The sequence below is a fragment of the Lepidochelys olivacea genome, assembly GCF_965140295.1.
Source record: "Lepidochelys olivacea isolate rLepOli2 genome assembly, chromosome: 1".
Classification (NCBI taxonomy): Eukaryota; Metazoa; Chordata; order Testudines; family Cheloniidae; genus Lepidochelys; species Lepidochelys olivacea.
In genome coordinates this window covers 74,444,617-74,467,641 of record NC_140411.1, presented here as the reverse complement: position 1 = coordinate 74,467,641, position 23,025 = coordinate 74,444,617, and the positions used below count along the sequence as shown (strand labels likewise).

Below are 23,025 nucleotides of genomic sequence, written 5' to 3'. Positions count from 1 at the left end.
CAAACCTGGGACAGAGCATAAGCAGGTCAAGGATTTTTAGGTGTTTTGACAAGGCATTTTATAAATGATGAGTAACATCTATGCTGCTATTCCTGTCAGGGAAGTGAAACACTGAATAAGTGAATCCTAATAAAACTTGACAACTGGAATTCTTCATTTCATTTTCATATTTCAATAAATCAGCTAAATAGATCTCTTCTGAAAAAAAATTAATTTCATGTTATATTGGTTTTCAGAGGCTTTGAATGTGCTAATTGTTTTTAAATATTTTATTTAATTGAATTGTTATTATATGATAAATGAAAACAATATAATCATAAATATCAAAACACTGCTTACCACTTATTAATGTATCAATCTCATGGGGACAAAAAGAAAAGAAAAGAAAAAAACCACACTGAAGCTATAGGTAAATACATTAGAAACTACATCTTAGAGTAAACTTTAAAATCTTCTATGGGCTGAGGCAAGGAATAAGATTTCCCAGGCAATACATTATATTATTAAATAATACTAACCAGGAGACCATCAGGATCTCTCTGTACAAATAAGCAGTGCCCCAAACCTACATCTCTCTTTTTGACTCCAGCATTAAACTATAATAATGTTTTCAAAAACTACAAAATACCTGTTTTTATCTTGGTATACTACTACCCAAATCTGAGCTGAGATTTTGTTTCAGATATGAAGCAGTGTTTTGTTTTTGCTTTCCCTGGTAAGCTTCCAATGGCTAGGTGTGATTTGTTGAGAACTATATTATGGATAACTTGGGAATCTGGATGCAAAGAAGCATGGACAGTATTTAATGGAGCCAAATGTTTACATTTGTTTCTGATCTCCATTTGTATCAGTTCTGGTATTGATTTTTAGCTTCCTGTTGCCTTTCTTTAGCCTGACAGTTTGAAGTAGAGTTGGGGTGAAAATAGTTTTCCCATTTCTGAGAAAATGTTTCAGATTTCGAATGTCTCCTGTTTCACACTGGATCATCCTCTGGTTTGTGGATTGCTCTGGATGCAGGAGATAGGTGTCTGGATACCTGGATGGAGGCAGCAGTGTGTGGCTCAGAGGCAGGAACTAGACACTGAGGGAACTTTTACTGTAGAAACTTTGACACAGAGCGAGTTTAGGCACCTAGAGGGTTTGGAAGGAATTTTATGCAACACACTGGAGCCTAAACAGAGACTTAGGGGCCTAACTCCTTTTGTGTATCCAGCCCCAAGGCTCCAATTCTGCAAACACTTGCATATTTCATTAATTTCATTCAACTTAGTTGAACTACTCATATGTATAAAGTCACTCACATGCATAAACAAGTGAAGAATTGTGGCATAACAATAAAGTCATATGAAACTGTATGTCCGCTGGGGAATAATGCAAGGAATGAGTTCTGAGAGTAAATAGAAAGTGAACACACACAGAGAAAGGCCTCCGCTGAGAAAGAAAGGATGGAAGGATGGAAGGAAGGAAGGAAGAGAAGGAGGTTGGGAAGGATAATCAAACCAAATTATTGCAGGAGAAACATAATGGGAAGGTTGCAGGTAGAATGAGTAAACTAAAGAGTGAATATGAAAGTCATTTGGTATAGGTAAAGAGAAAACGAACCCGAAAATAAGGCAGGATTGTTAATAAATTCATTGGTTTCATAATAGACTTTTATGTCATATGATAACTGACATTATTAATGACATCGGCTGCTGTTAAAATCATTGCTGACAGGAACTGAAAATCCATGATTTTTGGGTAGTGTCTGCTTTTCCAGTTCTGCATTTATGCCTTTAAGTGAGCTGTAGATTTTCCCATTTCTTTCAGGAGTCATGGGAAGATGTTTACATTGGCTAATATACTGCAACAGCGATAGTATTTGGGGTATATTTCAACATGATTAGAAGTATACTTAAATGATAGATTTTGAACTGAAGCCATACTGATTGTTCTAGATGACAGCTTAACATTATAAATCTTGCCAAAGGTTTCAGAGCTAGGAACTTTGGACTGCTATCTAAATTAAAAAGAAAAGGTTCACATCACAGGCCACTTCTATTAGAGAGAAACAACCTGACACCCCAACCAATATCCATAAGAATTAAATGAGAGAGCTGGCTTGTGGATTTGGTTAATTCAAAGAAAGAGACAGACAGAAGGAATATGGCAAGGGACTGAAATTTGAGTCATCCAGCTGGGAGCAGACCTCAGGAATTTGGAGTCCATGGAGGTTTAATAGTTGTAGGTTAGTGAAGCAAGTTGTAGGAATGGGGTGAAAGAATCTGTTTCAGAAGCATTTGCTCTGGTCACAGATTTCACTGCTTGAACTAAAACACTAGGTTACATCTTGCTACGTTTCTTGGATGTTCCCTTTATCTTTGGTGAATGAGGACAGCAGGAGCTTTCCCCTTCATACACTCCTGTGCTCTCTGATCTTTTTCTCTGACATGTTCTGATGGGAACTCAGCCAGCTCCAACTCTTGACGCTGTTAGAAACAATACGTTTTTTGTGGGCATTTGCAGGGTTTTGTTATCCTTAATAAGAGAATTACATTGTATCTGTAAAGAACAGCGGTAAAATATTTTCCATCAGAAAACACACTCTGATGGAAGATACAAGCCTTTGGACTTAAGTTATCAATTCTATGTTAGGGCAGCAGGAAAATGGGAGTGGGAGGGAGGTGGCTTTTAGTCATCATGTACAGCCAGACTACAGATAATATTGGAATATGGATTGAATCTTCAAGGATGGTGAATATAAACTAATAATTATTGTGTGATGGCTGAGCCCAGATTTCAGTGGTTCTATGTGTCAACCAACATACTTAATGATCTTTTCAATGTACAGTCAAACATTTTACTTAAAGAGTGGGATAGAAACTGTAAGTCTTCTGGTCTTCTGTTGTGTATTTAATTATGTTAGTGCACAGAATATCCTGGTGATAGGTGCAATATAGACAGGTCAATCTCTACCAGTCTAAAATTGTATGTCATTTAGGGGCTGATTCTGCCATCCTTATGCATGTGATGTTGTACCTTATGGAGAAAGATATATTCAATAAGAGTAAGAATCATGGCATCTAGTCCTTAGAGTTCAATCACTGCTCCTTTTTGTCGCCAGTTCTTATGCTTCTCCAGGCCTCTACTCCTATCACCTCTCCATTCTCCAGGCCACCAGTAGTCTCGCCTAGATTACTTGCAAATACACAGCCTTCCCTCTCATGAATACAACCATCTCAGACTTCTCTACCTGTTAAAAGGCTTGGAGAATCATCATTCAATAGGGGTGTTTCTAATGGAGTCCCACAGGGATCTCTTCTTGGCCTAATGCTATTCAATAACTTTAGCATTGATATGAAGGAAATATGAAACCATTCTTGGTAAAATTTGCAAATGACACAAAGATTGGTAGATAAGAGACTGGTCAATATTTATAAGGATAGGTCAGTCATACAGAGAGATCTTGATTGCTTGGTAAATTTTGTCTCATTTCAGCAACATATCTTTTAATACGTGCATCTGGGAACAAATAATGCAGCCTTAAATTTGGGGGACTATATCCTGGGAAGCAGTGACTCTGAAAGGGACTTAAATATCAGGGTTTATGTAAACTCCCAGTGCAATATTGAGGCTAAGAGAGTTAATGTGATTCCTGGATATATAAGTATGGGAATGTTGAACAGAAATAGGAAGGTGGCATCCGTGAGACCATAACTGGAATCCACTGTCCATTACTGCTGTCTGCAACTCAAAAAGAATGTTGAAAATCCAGAAAGGTTTCAGAAAAGCCTTACAGAAATTATTTGAGCTCTGAAAAATTTGCCTTACAGTGCGAGATTTTGGAAGCTCAATCTGTTTATATTTATCAAAGAGAAGATTCAGAGGTGAGTTGATTACAGTCTACGAGACTGTACATGGAGAGGTTTCTGATGCTCCGAGTAAATAAGGACATACTGAAATCCAGTGCATGGGAGCTGAAGCTAGGGAAATTCAGGCTAGATTTAAAGTTCATAATTTTTATCAATTAAGGTAATTAACCATTGGAAAAATTTACCTGGAGAGGTGATGTATTATACGTCACTTGTGGTTCTTAAATGAAGATTGGATGACTTTCTAAAATATATGCTCTAGCTTAGTCACAGTATAGGTTTGATTCAGGATTCACTGGGTGAAATGTTGAGGCCTGTGTTACGCATGAGGTTAGATTAGATGATCAAAGTGTTCCCTTTTAGCCTCAAAAACCTATGAATCTCTATAGCTCAGGCAGTATGTCTGGTAAGCCTCCAGATTTCTGCTGTATTCAAGTAAGTACTAGAATTAAACTTCATAATTTTTATAGGCAAAGGAACCTGTTGGAATTATGGATATATTTTAGGGTTTTGCATTGCCACCCATTACAGTAGTAGCTGAGCACCTTCCATGTTAATTAAATGGGTAATGACAAAGTCTAGCAGACTTCATGGAGTCTCTGGCTCCTTCTCCCTTTTTGGAAGTTATGCAGAAATTTGTTATGCAGATTTAATTGGGGATTGGTCCTGCTTTTGAGCAGGGGGTTGGACTAGATGACCTCCTGAGGTCCCTTCCAACCCTGATATTCTATGATTCTATGATTCAGAGAGAACATATTTGGGTTAGGGAGATTAGGGGCCAGATTCTGATGCCCGTATTTGTGTTAAAGTAGAAAATTACTCCGTGAGTGGACTCATTGATTTTAACAGGATTACTCACCTCTCACTGGGCGTGGTGGCACATACCTGTAATGCTGGCTATTTGGAAGGCTAAAGATGGCAAATTGCTTGAGCTCAGGGGTTCTGGGCTCTGGTGCATTATGCCAATCGGGTATGTGGTGCCCCTGACAGCCTGGCCAGTAGGTGGCTGAAGGAATGGTTAGAACAATATAAACATGGTGTTGTGATCACCACTCTCTCTGTGAGGGCTTATGGGCCAATCGATCAAGGTTACTCAACTCCTTCTTCTCCTCCCAATATCTAACAGAGAGGGAAGAAGATTCTTCTGAAAAAAGGGCCAACACAGAGGCTGAATTGTGAGTCTCAGTCATGTTTTGGCTCCTGCCTGTCCCAGGGGTAGTGCAGTTACACACTGCCCCTTAGCTAGGGAAGATCACAGGGTACCAATCCTGCCCTCACGGAATAATGTGTATTTAATATGAGATGGAGGGTCAGTATCTGGCCCTAATATAGAGAGACACTCAGGGAAAATAAGTCTTTGATCCAGACTTCTTTTTTAAAAAACCTTAACCAGACTGAAGCTCAAACTCACATTTATGTTAACCGACATGGTTGTGAGGCCAAACATACAGTAGCTGTAAATAAAATAAAATGAAAAAAATACAAATGTTACAATGGTCTACTGTAACATTATAAGTGTTGCTAACATATCTCAGTTGCTGTAGTTGTCAGCATTCGGCCAAGATTGCTCACACTGAGTAGTACCTTTCTCCACAAGCAGTCCTCTTGAACTCCAGGGCACTGCTCATAGAGTAAGGTACTGTTCAGTGTAAGTATGTCACAATCTAGTACAATTAAACCAATATATCTACATGATCGATCTCAATTAAACACCAAATGGATTTGTGTTCCTGATAAAAATCCTCTAGCTAAATAAATGTTATAGAAATATTTAAGAATGCATATATAATCAAGAAATAATTGATAGAAACTTTGGAAATGAGACTTCAGGTGAGCTATTTCAACTGGCAGCAGGTTGGGGTAAATTAATAGAGAAGTAATGTAAATTTGGGGTAAATTAATAGAGAAGAAAATGTAACCGTGTCAAAACTGGTGCTGTTTCAGCACATTGCCTGTAAATCTGTTCAACAAAGTATTTTGATCAAGTACCATAAATATTAGGTACAGGGGGAAAAGCTTGTATATGACTGTGGCTACAGGATGTTTTATAAATATGTTATTGTTATCATCTATCACCATCTTTAGGGAACGAGTTTTTTTATTTCATTTTGTTTTTGTTTTGTTTTGTAGGCAGCAGTATCGTAGCTAAATAAGGAAAAAGATGCATCCTAAAAAACAAGTTCTAGTCCAAATACTTTAACAGTAAGGGTGCTGTGTTCTCAATAGGCGATCAAGTCAAATTTAGAAGGTTTATTTGTATCCTTTATGGAGATCTTATTTGTTAGATTGTCCCCCAGAAATTGAATGGATTGCAGAAAAAATGCTAATTTTGAGAAGATAGAATTAGTTGAGATAATGCCCTCCTGAGCCATAGCTTAAGCAGATGAGAAGAAGATGGATAAGGTCCATATCATGCTGAGGAAGGGTGCTGATTTATAAAGATATGCTATCTGTTATTTGTGTACTATAAAATCTGTCTAAATAACATTATCCTCCCAGGGAGAGAATTTGCTGCTTTGGCTGCCCATGTGTTATTGTATTTGGACTGTCTCCATTTACAAATGTTGACTTTTCACCAAAATATCAAATCATTATGAGAGAAACATAAAACGTGTAATCCTTATTTATTTGTTAACAAAACATTTTGCCAGATCTTATTTGTTCCCCCTCCCTGCTGTCCCAAGGTGACTCTCTCTCTGCAGCCACAATGTGACACACAAATCCAGGTTACAGTACTTTTTTTTTTTTAAATCACAGAATGAGTTTTTACTTTTAATCAGAAACCAGAATCACACTCCCAAATTTGGACTTGTGTCAAACACCCTCCACATTTCTAAAGCAGTTCCCCTCCCACACACCCATTTGTCTAAGTTTATCAATGAAAGTTTATGAAAGTTCAAGCACTTTCTGCTAATATTTGCTGATCCATAGATTTTAAGGTCAAAATGGACCATTTGATCATCTGGGGCTTTTCTACAGGGGGACTTGGATGTTAATTAAGCTAAACCTAATTAAGGACACATTAATTCTGAATGAGTGTGTTCACACAGGCTTTAATGTGGTTTAACTAAGCCAATTTAAATTCACACATTTAGTGACTTCCAATTAATTTTGCTGAGTGTCCCCATGTAGACAAGCCCCTGTGCTGAGCTCCTCTATAACATGGACCATGGAATTCCACCTAGGTACCTCTGTAACAAGTGGGTAGTAAAGAACTGAAAGCAGGTTAGCTACCCATCTGTGATAAATACCATGGGGCTATATTTTGGCTCAAACTATGTAGCCATGCAGGGAACAAAAGGATCTTGCCCCAAAGGGACTGAAGTTTATGAAGCACCCCTTAATCTGATTTTATCTAACAGCCAAAACCAGTGCCCAATGAACTCTGTTAGCAATATCTGTTGTAAAAGAACTGGAAACAAGATGGCAATGTTGTTAAACACCTCCATGGTACTCTAAGATTCCTTGAAGGAAAGCTATATGTGGTAGGGTATAGAGTACATTACACTTCAAGTCTGGAATAGCATGCACAGTGAAAACTACCTCTTTATGGGTTAAATTGTATCTGGCCCTTTTGCTGCCATGCAGAGGAGTAAAGGAGCAGAAGATGTAGGCCACCCATCTTCTCTCCATCTGCCTCCCTGCACGCAGGTGGATTGGGAGTGGGCAGAGAAAGGCAGGTAGCATGTAACCTGCACACTTACCAGTACAACTGAGGCAGCATGGGGGAGAAAGTAATCTACATCTGGTAAAGAATTACTTTCTCTTAGAATAAGGTGGGGGAACCTGGGAAATGTGACTATTACTTCTGCAGAGTGGAAGTGATGCTACGGTCGTCATATACATGGTCATATTCTGCCACACTTACTCCTCTTGATTAGTATTTTACTCTGTGAATAGTCAGATTCCTTTCAAAGGGACTACTCTGTATGTGTAAGGGTGGCAGCATGTGTCCCTCAGTCTAGCCCAATTAAAGACCAGAGTCTGTTGCCACCGTTATTTGTGTTCAGTAATGCCAAATGGGACGAGCTGTGGAGTACAGTGTCTTTCAATGTATGGGTGACAGAAGCTAGCCCTTAATTACTAATCAGAAAAAGCAAATTGTACAGCATGTGCGTTAGAGTTTTTGTTTTGTTTTCCGGAACATAACCTAGGATTCAAGAAAGCACTTTTACATTAATTCTTCAATTAATTGAAGAGAAAAAATATGTCAGAACCATCTTTGTGTTATAAACCATTTTCCTCTTTTAATCATATACAATAGGTGCAAAACCTTCATGGAATGCAGGAAAATCAGTTCTGTAATTATAAGTGGAGGGGGCGGAAGGTTTTATAAAACTTGTAATATGTGATCTCTTCAGGAAAGGTCATTTAACAATGCAGCGTATGAATGTGTTGCATGGTCAACAAAAGGCTTTCTATATCCAAGGTTAAATAGAGCTGAATTTTGTTAAAGGTCTGGTGTGAAAAGTTGAATAAATATGATTGTATCACATTTTAAATGCAGCTGTGGCCATTGCAGCCTCTCATTAATTGGAATGCAAAATTGCGCAAGTCATTAATAACAGGTTTTGTATGCAGTGGCTACATAATATTATTATTGAGTGAGATCAGTGAAACAGAAACATGAAGACTTACCTTAAAATCAAAATAAAACAAAGCATAAGCAGAACTGTACAAAAACAGATACATATTACAAAACACCTCCAAGGCTGGCATACTTGCATACTTGATTTAACTGGGAATTGGTCCTGCTTCGAGCAGGGAGTTGGACTAGATGACCTTCTGGGGTCCCTTCCAACCCTGATATTCTATGATTCTATGATTCTAATCCTATAGTGACCATTAGAAATTAAGATGAAGACAATAGTAAGTGGAGAGCACCGTAAGTGGGCAGTGATGAGCTAGTTACCACCTTCCTGTCATCCCAATGTCCCAGCTAGGGTTGGTATGACCATCTTTTTATACCCTAACCCTTGCATCCCCCCACACAACCAGGACCATGTACGATTTAGGCTTAAGCACACTGCCCATATTTGTCATTCTGAGGGAACCATAATTAAGGTTCCAATTGCTACCATGGGCTATTAGCATCATACATTTCCCAGCAGTTTTGATACGTAAATGTGGTTATTCCATGGTTACCTGTATGCCGAAATCCCCAAGAAATCTGGTATTTCAAGCTTAAACTGCTCTTTTTCCTTTTACTTGCTTATCACAGTATACATATTGCTAAATCTTATAACCCTAGGTCAAGTACTTTATCTAGGCTTCATACTTTTGAAACACCTACAACAAATACTTTTACATCTGTTTTCCCTGCTTGCATTACAACTCTAATGGCTTCCATTTTATTATCTTAAAACATTTTAATGTGTTTTAATACATGATATATAGTTTAATCTTGCATAATAACTTTCCCTAAAATCAGGCCGCGGTGAAGGGTCAACACCATGTTCACCACCATACCTAACAGCAATGCATCCTGGCTAATGGATCCTAATTCACAGAGGAGGCTGAAAAGCATCTCTGAGTATAGCTTGTGGTCTTGACTCTTTCACATTTAAAGAATGAGCCTCCAGCTTTGAGCAAGAGGGTGTTGAAGGAGCTGGTTGAAAAGCAGCTGGTCAACATGCCAGAAGCTAGTTGCTAATTGCAGCAGTTAGTTAATCAATGAAATAACAGTTCAGCTCCTGGGTATAATAAAATGAGATAAAAGACCACTCCGAATTTCCACAATTAGGGTATGGCCAACATTTGACTGGCATTTAACTGCTTGCACCTGTCTCCTTTTGAGGCAGCAAGCCATGCAGTTGCCTGACAGCTATTAACAGAATAAAATAATAAAAAAAAGGCCTTTTTGAGGCATAAGATCTTTTATTAATAGTAACCAAGACAATTTAAGGGAGTGTTTGTTATGTACTTTTGTGTTTGCTTTCAAAACATTTAAATCCAGAGACAGATGGCTTGTACAGTTTTATCAGCAGTTGTGTCATTATGTATTCAAGCAGCCAAGACTGATAACCAGGCTCATGCATTACAGATTGTTCAGAGAACAAATACTTTGAAAAAACATATCAATAAAGTACTTCAGTGTGGAAAAACTTGATACAGTGACATTTTTTGGAGAGAAAGGAAACAAATTAATGCAATTATGAAATTAAAGCATCAGGAATAGGTTTTTAAGTGGTGTCATTGTTTGCAGTAATGAAACAAGTTTAGAAAATTGGGTGAAAGCTATTGTTTGGTAGTGGTGGAGGGGAAAGATAATTACCAGTAAGTCAACATCGTGCTTTCTCAATACAAATAACTAACGCTACCATCCTGCGTATCCCAAAAGATTATTTCCCCCATCATACTGTTCATGATTATTTCACTTGTGCCATTGAATACTAAGAAGACTCTTAAGAAGGAATGAACTGTCTTCACAGAGAACATAATTACACAAGACAGGAGCAGAAGAAAACCATGCTACTGTGTTTTATTTTTATTGTGCTGAGCTCATATTTTCTCCAAAACTAATTATTTTTTCTTCTAAATCACATACATCTTGCATCAGGGGATTTGCAGAGCCCCCAAAGCATCATAATGATTATTAGTAAGATGTATTAAATGTATTGTGGTTGCATCTAAATGCCCTAATCAGAGATCATGGTGCCTATGATGATAGTCACCATATGTACATATTATAAATGAGACTGTCCTTGTCCCAGATTGGAATGTACTGTTATTCCATTAAAGGTATTGTCTATAACCTGAAATGTACCCCTGGGTGTACACATAATGTAGCATCACTTCAAACAAAAAGTAAGAGGCTGTTTTTATGTTGTGATGCTTTAAAGGCAAAGTATCAAAATGTTATTTGCTGATTAACAATTATATATAGTCATTCAAGGCATTTTGTCCAATTATTCCATCATTAAACCTCACAATTTTCTAGTGAGACTGGTAAACCCTCTCAGCATTTTACAGACTAGGGAAACTGAGTCAGAAAGCATCAGTGACTTGTTCTAAGTCTACAGTGGGAATGAGTACTACAGGAGTGTTCCTGACTCCCAGGCCTGCACTGTGAGTGCTAGAGCCAAAACACTAGTCATATATTTGCAGGTGAAACCCCACAAAGAGCAAGATTTGCCCTCTACAGAGAGTACTACACCCCTCTCAGGCTTGTCTGCATTTGAAATCTATAGACAGGGACAGCTGAGAACAAAAACACATCCCTCTTTGAAATGAATTGGATTGAGAAAGTCTTTTGGAGAGTCGAAGTGAGAAAGTGACATTTGGCTAACCAGAAATATGGGAAATATCCCTTTCAAAGTGACCTGAAGAAGAGCTCTGTGTAGCTCAAAACCTTGTCTCTCTCACCAACAGATGTCGGTCCACTAAAAGATATTACCTCACCCACCGTGTTCCTCCAAAATAGGTGATTATCTCCACAGCACCATCCTGTCTCTGTTTATTAGACAGCCAGGGGTGAAAGTAAGTCTAGGGACTTACCGGTATGGGGCTGGGTTGGGAGAGGTCAGAGCCAGACCCTGCCCACCCTGTACCGGCAAGTGCCTTCTTCCCTCTCCCTGGGGTAACAGCGGCAGCCAGGGGCTCTGGCAGCGGTTTAAAGGGCCCTGGGCAGTAGCGGCGGCTGGAGCCATGGGCCCTTTAAATTGTCCCCAGAGCTCCGTCGCCGCTTCCCCAGGGCTCCGGCGCAGGGCTCTGGGGATGGGGCTCTGGCCACCACTACTGCCCCGGGCCCTTTAAATCATCCCCGGAGCCTGCCCTGGGGAAGTGGTGGACCTTTAATTTGAGCCTGGGGAAGCTGATCCACCCCGGTACAGCGCACCAGCTCTTGCGGGAATGCCGTAGCAGGGCGTACCGACTTACTTTCACCTCGGTAGACAGCCCCTTATTCTTAGGAATAGATATTTAAATAGTACCTTTCATCCAAATATTTCAAAACTCTCCACAAACTTCACCAACTTAAAAGGAAATCCATTCCGAGATTAACTGTATTATCACTCTAGGACTCTTACTAAGGAAAGCTAAACACATGAAGTAAATCTCTCCAAGATTAATATGACATGGCTTATAGGTCCACATGCATATTTTGTTCTAAGTAAAAACAGCTTATTACCCATTTAAATTCTAAACTCAAGTGATTGCCATATCTCTTTGAACTTTATTTTATTTTATTTAGCTAAACAGGGCGACATAACAGATCCACTTCAGGAGTGTGAAGCTGAGAGTTCTCTTGTTAACCTGCTATTACATTGCAAATTGGAAGCCCAGGGTGCATGAACTGTATTTCTTGAACTGTGTCACTCTGTGGTGAAGGCTTTTCTTTGTGTATTGAAAGTTTTAATCCCTGCCAAACCTTTCCTCCTTGGGTCAGCAAGATAGCATTTTACTGTGTGATCAGACCAGTTGGAAAGAGTTTTGCCACTTCTCACTTTCTTCCTGTGAAAATGGGAAAAACCTAATTAAAATTAAATTTCTGTTCTCAGCAGAAAAAAATCAGCTTTTAACCTATAGATAACCTTTGGAAATGTTAACAACATACTGGGATTACTTCCTTTACTTACTATAGCTTTTTGTACTAAGTACTTGCCTCAATTTGATTATTGCTGTATAGTGGCGATTTCAAAGAGGGGCTTTTATAGAACAAGAATCTCTCTCTTCCCATGAATTATCACAGCTGTTATTTTAAAACCAAGATTATTGGCTCTCCTTGAAATGTGTGCTAAACTTCTGCTTTGCAGTCACTTTTTTACCCTAAATTATTGCAGAACTGATTATTTCATCTTGAATTGTCCCAATGTCACTGGGTCTTTATATTTCTTAAATTATTCCAGTTTATTGCAATGGGAAATTTGCTTGTACAAGGGTTGCAGGAGCTTCCAGTCATAGCTCAGCTAGTTAAAAAGACATTATTACTTTTGTTGGCCATAGTACCCAGAATCTACTGTTAGAAACTGATATTCAAAAAGGGTTGTTCCTGCCCCAGTGACCTCACAATCTAAGAAAAGATGTTCAGAGATAAGGATGAAGGAAACAATAGTTGACATGTTTTTTAAGAAAATGCATCTAAATTAGATTTGCTAAAATGGAGTCTAAATGTAACAGATGATTAACATGTGGAACTCACTGCCACAGGATCTCATGAGGCAATTAGCCTAGGAAGATTAAAAAAACATTAGGCAAGTTAAAAAGAATAGCAGCTACAATTAGACTAATTAGGATGATCTGGGGATTTGAAAATAAACCTGCTATGCTGCGTTTGCTGCAGTTGAAGAGACTGAAATCTCCATTGTCTCTGCAGCACAAACATCTTCATGTAAATATCTTTAGTGATAATTACTGGCCCAAATTCACAATTATAAAGGCATCTTTGTGCTGGCACAGCCCTCACAGACTGGTCTTTCTGTGGTCCATATTTTTCTTCTGATTAATGCTAACCTGCATGACTTCAGCATTCATGCCTATCTGGCTAACCTCATTCTCAAAATCAATCCATAATTTCCTTCCTGTTACTTCACTGTTTAATCAAGAAAAAAAATGCTTCTTAACTCTTTGACTGCCTGGAGATCTAGGCCGTTGATTTGCCTGAAGTTAAGAAAAGGATTCCCTATTGAAGTCTTCATCAAAATCATCATACATCTAGCAAGGGATCATGACCAATCATTGGTCATTGGGTGTGTATATTCTCAGATGTTGAGAAACAGATAACAAAGACACATGTGGCAGTTTATCAGTCTTTTGGAACATCTTACCCTATGTGTAAATCCAGTCTGATCAGATCAGTGTCTCAGCTGCAAGTTCACTCACTTAGAAATAGGCTAAGATGGGGGAGAAGGTCAGCACTTTCTGGAGATATAGGTGACTTGTCCACTGAGCTGATAGTCAGGCCTCTGAAGCAGGCCAGCTGTGCTCTCCATAATGGGTGAAAGATGACATGGGTCTTTAATATGCATAGCATATTACAGACTGCATGGTCCATCTCCTGTGGTCTCATATTCATGAACGTAAGAAAACCATGAGAACACAAGTGAGTTACGGAAGGTTCACATTGTGTGTACCCTTTGATTTATGTAGTTTTATAGCAAATCTTTGAGATGCATATTAATGTCCAGTGGGACTAATGTATTTCATCTATTTACTGTACCAAATGGGGATCTGTATGTGGCAAGACAATTTGACAATGGTATGGATTCTCTCATTCTGTTTACTTTGTTCCACTCAGGTGCTGCAGAGTGGTAGGAGCTAGACCAGGGGCGGGCAAACTTTTTGGCCTGATTGCCACATCGGGTTTCCAAAATTGTATGGAGGGCCAGTTAGGAGAGGCTGTGCCTCCCCAAACAGTCAGGCGTGGTCTAGCCCCTGACCCCTATCCAACTCTCCCTGTTCCCTGATGCCCCCCCCGGGACTCCTGCCCCATCCACCACTCCCTGTCCCCTGACTGCCCCCGGACCCTTCACCCCTGACTGCCCCTGGCTGCCCCATCCAACCCCTCCTCTCATTCCTGACTGCCCCCTGGGGACTCCTGCCCCAATGCAATGCCCCTGTTCCCCACCCTCTGACTGCCCTGCCCCCATCCACTCCCCCACCCCCTGACCACTCCCTGAACTCCCCTGCCCTCTATCCAATCCCTCCCTGCCCCCTTCCCGCACTGCCTGGAGCACCAGTGGCTTGCAGTGCTACAGCCAAGCTGCCCGGTTGGAGCCAGCCATGCCACCATGCAGCTCAGAGCACCGGCTCAGGCTGGCCTCTGCAGCTGCGCTGTCCCAGGAGCTTGCAATCCCACCGCCCAGAGCATTGCGTTAGCGGTGCAGTGAGCTGAGGCTGCAGAAAAGGGGGAACAGTAGGGGAGGGGCCGGGGGCTAGCCTTGTGGGCCAGGAGCTTAGGGGCTGGGCAGGAGGGTCCCGCGGGCTGGATGTGGACCGTGGGCCATAGTTTGCCCACCTCTGATCTAGACCTAACTAGCCAGCTGAGAATTCCCTATCATTCCTGCTCCTACATCCAGGGCCCAACATACCTGGAAATGGGAGGCGAGATGAGAGCACACCTGGGCTATGCCAATTCACCCTGGCATAAGGTCTCATAGAGAATCTTGGTCAATGTGTTTGCTCAACACTGTTTTTCCTCTGCTCAAGTGTTTACTTCCTTAGTAAGGAATCCTTAAAAATGGAATTGGAACTGATTCATATCCAGTGTCTGAGTCTGTTGGCTAATGACTAATTTATCCCTTTTTGAGGAACAGGGAAGTATACGGGCAATGACACAGAAGATCTAGTCAAAATGTTTTGATCACAAAAGTCACAGTTCACCAATGACCTTAATAACAGATAACCACTCTCTGTTAGCATGCAAGTGTATTTTGACACTGTGACATTGACATAATGTCCCTTTTTTAAGTCAGTGGCACAGCTGGTTGTAGGGTTAAGAACATTGCAATTACTTTTCCCATTCTAGCAAATGTCAGGAGTACATGCAGCTTTGATAGCAATGTTTCCAAAGTGAAAGTCTAACACTATTTCTTTCTCTCTTTTTTCTGGTCTCTTTTGTTGTCTTATGCAGATGGGCCTCTTGGTCCACGAGGATTAGCTGAAGCTACAGAGATGTGTACTCAAGAATGCCTGGTTTTGGGTCACTCAGACAACTGTTGGATGCCTCCCAGCCTAGGTCCATACCAGCAGCCAAAGTCGCCTCTCTCCACCTTTGCACCTCAGAAAGAATGGGTTAAGAAGGACAAACTAGTGAATGGACACACGTTGACAAGAACCTGGAAAGAAGATAGCAACAGAAACCAGTTCAGTGACCGAAAGCAGTATGGCTCTGGTGAGGCCCATTTCAACACTGGCAATCACATGACTGACATTCCTTTGGCTAACTTGAAGTCTTATAAACAGGCCTCAGGACCTGCTGAGAGTCCAAAGGAGCACCAGCTATAAGAAATGGCTACTTTGGATCAATGACTTTAGTCTACTTAGACTTGCTAATACTGTGTGCGTGTGTGTGTCAGAGCTTTATGTACTGGGTAGACCTCTAGAACTATGCTTCACATAGCAGAGAGATGCATATCTTTGTGTTAGCCCAATGGAAAGTATCATGTTCTGCAACACAAAAGAGTGTTTCTACTAGTTGTGTGGTTTTGTTAAATAGACATGATTCAACTCTGCCGAGATCTCTCCAGTTTGCAAATATCCTTTTTCGTTTGTTTGGTTTTTGACCCTGGACTGCTGCTACAAACAACAGAAGATGCATTTGGAGAGTGATAGAGCAAGAGAGAGAGTTCAGTGGTTTCTGATGATTAAAAAGCATATCCAGTTAGAAAACTGTGCTCTTGCTGTCATTGATCTGTGCTGGGACTGCTATACTTGATATCATACTGCAAACAAAACAACTAAAACTATAAATATTAAACCTATTGTGCTATTAACAACATTAGTGGACACTTGTAAGTCAATCAGTGTTCAAATACTTGTAAATAGGAACAATTATTACTAACAAAATTTGTGTACTTATAACGTTCACCTAAAAAGGATACTGTAGCATAATTCTTTGTTTCACAGTTGCTTTTTACTTTCTTTCATTTGCTTCCTGTTGTTTTGTTTTGTTTTTAATTTCAGTGATGGTGTTTCTGTGTTAGTAGTCTGTCTGACACACAAAGTTCCAAGGAACTCAAAACACTTGTGTTTAAAAAATAAACCAAACAAAAAACCTCTTGCTTGTGTTTAACAGCAGATGATGCTGGCATTCTAGTAAGCAAAACTGTTTGCAAATATTAAAAAACAAAAGGACTTACGCAAGGGCTTTAAACTTTAAAAACTTTAATTTCACTTCCATTCTGTTTTGCAAAGCAGGGGAATTTAAAAAAAAATGAAAAAGAAGTTAGCTATGTGGGTGGTGGCAAAGGAGTGTCAGAGGGCATTTATTTAGGAACCCTGATCAGTTGATTGTAGTCTCTCAACTAATGAAAAGTAACAGTGTGCTATTTTGGAGTAGAAGGAGGAAAATTTGAAGAAACAAAATACAAGGGTCATTTTCTTTCCAATTGGGCAAGTGTGTGTCTATACCTAAGACAGTTTGTATTGCTGAAAAAGCGGCGTTTGTGTTGATCCTCATCTGCGTTAATGTTGTAGTAACACAAGTGTTTTTAGACCATAGCCACAGAATATTTAATGTGTTGTGCCTTCATGATGTAACAGAGCATTCTCCTGGTAGGCTAGTTGGGGAAACTAAGGGTTAAAACTCTAATTATTGCTGTTTAGCTGTTTGTTATCATAGTTGGTCAATGCCTGGCAGGTACCGGCGTCATGTCACTTCAGTCAAACCAGCAGAGTGACTCCTACTATTAATAAGATCTAAGTTGCACGTAAAACAAATCCAAATCTGGACATTCTTAGGCGGTTTTTGTTAAGGCATGTCAGATGATTTAAACAAATAAATAGCATGCAGAAAAAAAATAAGAAAAAAAAAAGAAAAAAAGAAAAGAAAAAAAAAGTCCTTACAGGAAAAAAAAAAGGGAAAATTATCTTATGCCACAGTTGATCAGTCTTAAAATAACAAAGTTAGGTAATCTGAAGGTTAATTTGTTCTTACCAAAAAAAAAAGAAAAGTTTTTTTTTGTATATAGCAGTTCACAGGTTTTTTCCACCACAGTATAAAGACATAAAATGGGTTAGGGGTGCATTGTTTATTGCAGTACTTATGTCAGTTTGTGAGGGGTGTTTGATGACTTTGACAGAATAAATATCTAAACAGTTATCCTTGTTACTGCTTTGCCAGTTCAACGTTATTTACAGTTATTCAGCTCTTGCAATAAATGTTCTGAATTCCTGATTGTCTTGTGTTAGTTCTTGGGCAAATGCCTAAGGGACTTTATTTCCATTCATTTCCTTTATTGTTGGTGGTGGCTCATTATGAATATATAAGTTATTCTTCTAAACATATCCATTTGGTTCACCTAGTCCTGGATGAGGAAGGTACAGAGAGAAAATGGCAATCATTTAGGGCCTTATTCAGCGACTTTTCTGGTGAGTCGGACCTCACTGAAAATGAGTCCTGTAGAACTTCAGGAGCAAGGGACCACTTACCAGGAATTAAGGGTGTCAGCATCTGTCCAACTTTGTTAGGCAAACCTATGCACACAGAGTAACCAGGAGCTACTGGCAAATGGAAGTAAAGAAACATCTCCCCATCATGCTTAGTAACCTTAGTGGCCCCTAAAAAAATATTGCATTTACCTTTTTGCAGTTTGTTAATCTAATCTCAGAGTATTCTGTGGTATTTTCAATTTTAAGAATAGAAGGTACCACAGTAATGTCAAAATAGTGTGATGTAGTAAATAGGAATATTTTTAAAGATCAGTCACTGTGGTCATGTAATAGTTTTTTGTTGCTTTATAGAAAAAGAAACACACTGAAATAAAGGGGTAATGAGAAATGTAACCTATTTTTTGATTGTGCTGAGTTTCAAAACCTAGAGATGAAATGAATTGCAAATTAAAAATAGAAAAACTGTTTGAGATCCTAAACATCTCTCAAAATGCCTTAAAATTAAAAATAAGGGCCTTTTTTAAGAAGACTATTTGAAACTAGTTCCTATTTGCTTACCCGTCAGGAACAGAGTTCCCTCTCTGGCCAGTAAGAATTGACTATGACATTTCCACAGCCAGATAGGAGCCATATTCCTTAATCTACTTCCATAGTTTGTGTTGTCATCAACTCTTGCAGGAAAAACACAGAAATACAAGCTAGGATCCTGGTAGGTGAAATAATTTTTTTTTTATTTCACTCTAAATGAGTTACTCATTTGTAATTGTAAGTCTTTAATATATTCACCAGCTTTGAAATTTAAAAAAAAAAATCAGTTCACCATTAATATGGTAATACACTATGTCTTAGTCCCATTAAAATAAATGGGAGTTTTGCCACTCGCTTCAATAGGCTCTGGATTTGGCCCTAAATATTTAGTCAGTGTGTACTCATTTATTTACAACTAATTAGTTGGCTCAGTGCCTGGTACTAGCACTATTGTGTAAATCCCATATATTAAAAAAAACCAAAAACCCACACACTTGAAATGCTGAGGAATTCACTGATGTGCCAGACAAGGAGTTCTTCACTCTCCCCCCTTGCAGAGGCTGAAAATGTTGATAGATGCCCAGGATTATTCACATGTTCCTTCAGCTCTCATGGCTTGGCACCAAGCATTACGGACAATTATTGGTGAGCAAGCTGGGCTGTATGTGGATGCCTTGCTTGTGTTAGTTCCAGACTGCTTCCCTCAGTTGGGCAAGGTGGGTGCATTTTCCCTCCCCCAGATATACACATTTAAAGGAATGTGTGGAAAGATAAACCACAGGCTGCTTTAATATTCATTTATTTTTAAGATCAGATAAGTAGGGAGGGGCAGAATCATACAGGACTTTAAAGGCAGTGATTGAAAGTTTAATTCTGAAGCCATTTGAGGGGTCGGTAGCCCTGGAGGGATTTAAAGAAGGGGGGTGACATGGCCAAGCATAACTCTTAGGATGACAGTATGGAGGGGGAAAGTACTACAGTGATGCATGCCACATAAGAAGATAACAAACAATGCTCTCATTGCCATGAGAACACTCATGATATACAGCATGATCATAGGAAGGACTGATCTTTGGTAGGACAGATTCTCTATGACCACATAGTTACAATTCAGGCAATTAATTATAAAATATGGCTGTCTTCTGTGTGTGCCTGTGTTTGTGATGTTGCCAAATCAATACTATCAGTGCTGTGCAACACACACAGCCAAAACAAAAGAGCATTCATACCTTCCTCCTTACCACACTCTGTTACCTTTAGTTATTGCTGAGATGTCAGGCTACTTGCCATACCCAGAGACTACAGCACAGGGCTTCACAGAATCTTAGAAATGGCAAGGCCAGCCCACTGTGCTGAGGCAAGCCCAAGTAAACCTAGACCATCTCTGTCAGCTGTCTGTCCAACCTGTTCTTAAAAACCTCCAGTGAGAGAGATTGTACAATCTCCATTGGAAGCCTGGACCAGAGTTTAACTACCCTTATAGTTAGAAAGTTTTTCCAATATCTAACCTAAATCTCCCTTGCTGCAGATTAAGCTGATTACTTCTTGTCCTACCTTCAATGGACATGGAGAACAATTGACCACAGTCTTCTCCTCAACAGCCCGCAACACATTTGAAGACTATTATCAGTAATCTGTGGTTCCATAGCTAAATAATTTGCTGTGTCACACGGCACTTTCTAAAGAATGATTTTTGAGCTCCAAAACCTCAGCTTTCATTAATGAAAAATGTCTAGCCCTTTCTGCTGTGAAGAAAACCTTGAAAATGTGAACCAAGCATAAACCAATGCACTGTCTTTCGTAATCTACACACTGCCTGAGACAATAGCTCTCAGAGAGATGAACAAATTTAGGATTTTTTTTTCTCTGAAAGCTAAAGACAACAATTTAATTGTTAGCATTATTCATATTCTGCTGCTGATCATTTTAGCAAATAATGTGTTTATCTCACAATCCGATAATGCTTCTGACTTCTTGACTTGTCCCCCAAGCCCTAAGTGGTTTATATCCCGCTGCCAAAGCCTTCAGCTTCACTTTCCCCCAATTTACTGACTGCATTTCCTAATTCTGCAAAACTGGCTTTGTGGAAATGTAATCCCCTAGTATAGCTGTTTACTATGCTCTCTTAAGTTCCTTGGGGCAGGGACCATTCTTTCTTTTGTACTGCACTGAGGACAGTGACAACACAGCAGAGGGCCAGATTCTCAGTCCACTGGCTTGAATGAAAGCCCTTCAGTGGTCCATAATTAGTAAAAACGATAAACTGCAAGTGTTTCAATGCCCCTTGCATTGGCAACTGTTTGAAAAAATGAAGACAATAGTGACCGGATTTATTAAATAAATTGTAGTTTATTCTTAAACTATCGGCTTTATAATTAACTTTAACAAGTACATATCTAGCAGCTCTTTCTCTTTTTGATCTACACACATAGATTCCCTGGAACTTATGTGCTGACATGTGGCCTAATTCTGCAAAATGCTGAGCTGCTCCTTGAAGGAGCTGAGCACCTTCTCCTGACCTTGCAGACAATGGAAGCTGAGAACAGTCATCACCACCTTGTAGGAGAAGCTCAGCATCTGCTAGGACTGGGCCCATGTGGTAGCATGTTGTACATTAGGTTTTGAAGAATTAATGTTCTCACTGACTGTATCACTTAATGTAACAGTCTATTTGCAGCTGTAATATTTGTACTGCTGCCTGATTGATGGAGTGTAAAAGTAGCTCTTTAGCTACCAGACAGGATCTCAAGTTCTGGTTGCCTATTAGGACTGGAAAGAATTCAAAAGAAGGTAATGTCCCTCAGTCCAAACATCATGCTCCATGGATCACAGCCACTTTGAAATCAATCTGTCATGCCCAGGTATTGAAACACATTCTAGGAATGCATGGCATGTGAATAGATACCGTATTTATTTGTAATGATATATATTTAAATATTATCAAGCACATAATTGCTCAATATAATTTAATGGAATTTTTTGAATCTATGAATCTTGTTATTTAATGTACTTTAAATTGTATGAAAAAGCATATTCTGAAGACTACCCTCACCTTTATTCATGAAATAAAGTTCTTTCTTTTGTGTGTTAATATCCCTGTTTGTACAAACATGCGATAAAGTGAAATGGCTAAGTACTGTGCAGGCATTGTAACTGTTTCTCTTATTGTCTAAATATATGCCTATGACAATTTTAAGTAGTTATCCGAGTTTTAAGAATGTGTGTTCATTGTTATCTAGTATATAAGCCCAAATTCAAAGGAAAGCTGAGCCAAGTTAATTCCTTGTGTAACTCTGAATGCCCCAATTGCTTAAAAATGTCTAAGCTGCCCTTGTTCGATGTGACCCACACACTTGACCTAGCCATAAAACAAACAAGCAATACAATGCTTATGGCTCACTTACTGCAGATGTCACAAATCGGTGCATTTTTTTTAGTTCTCATCCAAAGTACTGTGAAACTCCAGTGCTGCATGGTCATTGGTTACCAATTTTCCCTCTTTGTGAGCCTGCAGTACCCAAAAGATAATATTGTGAATGGCTGACTTAATAGTAGCTAAGTCAGGGAATCTAGTGCCTTACTTGCAGAGGCAGCCTTGTGTATTTCATCTACCAGGAAATTTTTTAGGGATATTCAGCCTGACTATTAACCTGAATGGTGACCTTTTTGAGGGACTCAGGTTTTTCTCACTGGTAAGCCAGAAATATTTTGGTTGAATCCTGACTCTGTTGAAGTCAGTGGTAGTTTTGCCCTTGTCTCTGATGGGGCCAGGATGTCACCATTTGAGCCCTAACTATTTGGGATTTTCATTTCCTTCCAGGACATTTCTCTTCTTCCTTCCTATCCCTTCTCCCTTCCACTGGACTTGAGGGGACCCCCTTCCTGATTTTCCTTGCCTTTGGCATTTTCTGGATATGCGGGAAATATAGAGAAGAAGATGCTAGAATAGTGGCTGGAGGCAGTTAGTTTCTTGAGACCTCTGAGCTCCTTTCTGTGCTGGATGGTTTTCCTTTCCTTCATAATTCCTCTTCAGGAATCCCAGATGGCTCCTCTCCCCATCAGCCATCTTCAGAAATCCTGAGTATATTTGTTCTCCCCTCCTCCATCCCTGGAAGGCCACCTGTACTCTTTGTATACTCAGAGTCAGGTAAAGCTCTTCCATGGCTGGATCTATCAACAACACCTCTTTCCTGGCACTGACAGACACATTTCTCAGTACCAGTCTCCACCAAGGTGGGCATCCATGTGGTCCTGCAACCACCCAGGAGCTTGGGGACATGGTATCAAATGAGTGCTGATATGAAAGAGGGCTACTAACTCCCATGGCTGTTATCAGGAAAAAATAGGAGGACCAGCAATGAGCAGTTGTAATGGTTCTGGGGAAACCCGAGACTGCATGTCACCTTGTTACCTCCCTGTCTTCAGTGAGAGGGAGACTTGCTTGTACTTAACTGGGAATCCTCTCCCTGACACCTTCAGTCTGTTAGCCATCTAAACAACCTCTTCTGAGCTATGCCAGCTGATACTTTGCCTTGCAAGTCAACAGTATATGTACCCCAATCCCTGAGCCCCTTCAAAGTACTCTCCAGTAATGTCC

General features: G+C 39.7%; 1 protein-coding gene across 5 annotated transcripts in view; it reads left to right on the top strand.

Moving 5' to 3' along the window:
- PCDH9 (protocadherin 9) overlaps window positions 1-18,079 on the top strand; it is a 915,728-nt gene extending 897,649 nt beyond the window's left edge. For all 5 annotated transcript variants that reach the window (XM_084645268.1, XM_084645265.1, XM_084645267.1 and 2 more), the window contains one exon: window positions 15,421-18,079. In XM_084645268.1, the coding sequence (XP_084501394.1) occupies window positions 15,421-15,794 (374 nt within the window). In that variant the 3' untranslated portion in view covers window positions 15,795-18,079. The remainder of the gene's footprint in view (window positions 1-15,420) is intronic.
- Window positions 18,080-23,025: the final 4,946 nt, after the last annotated feature.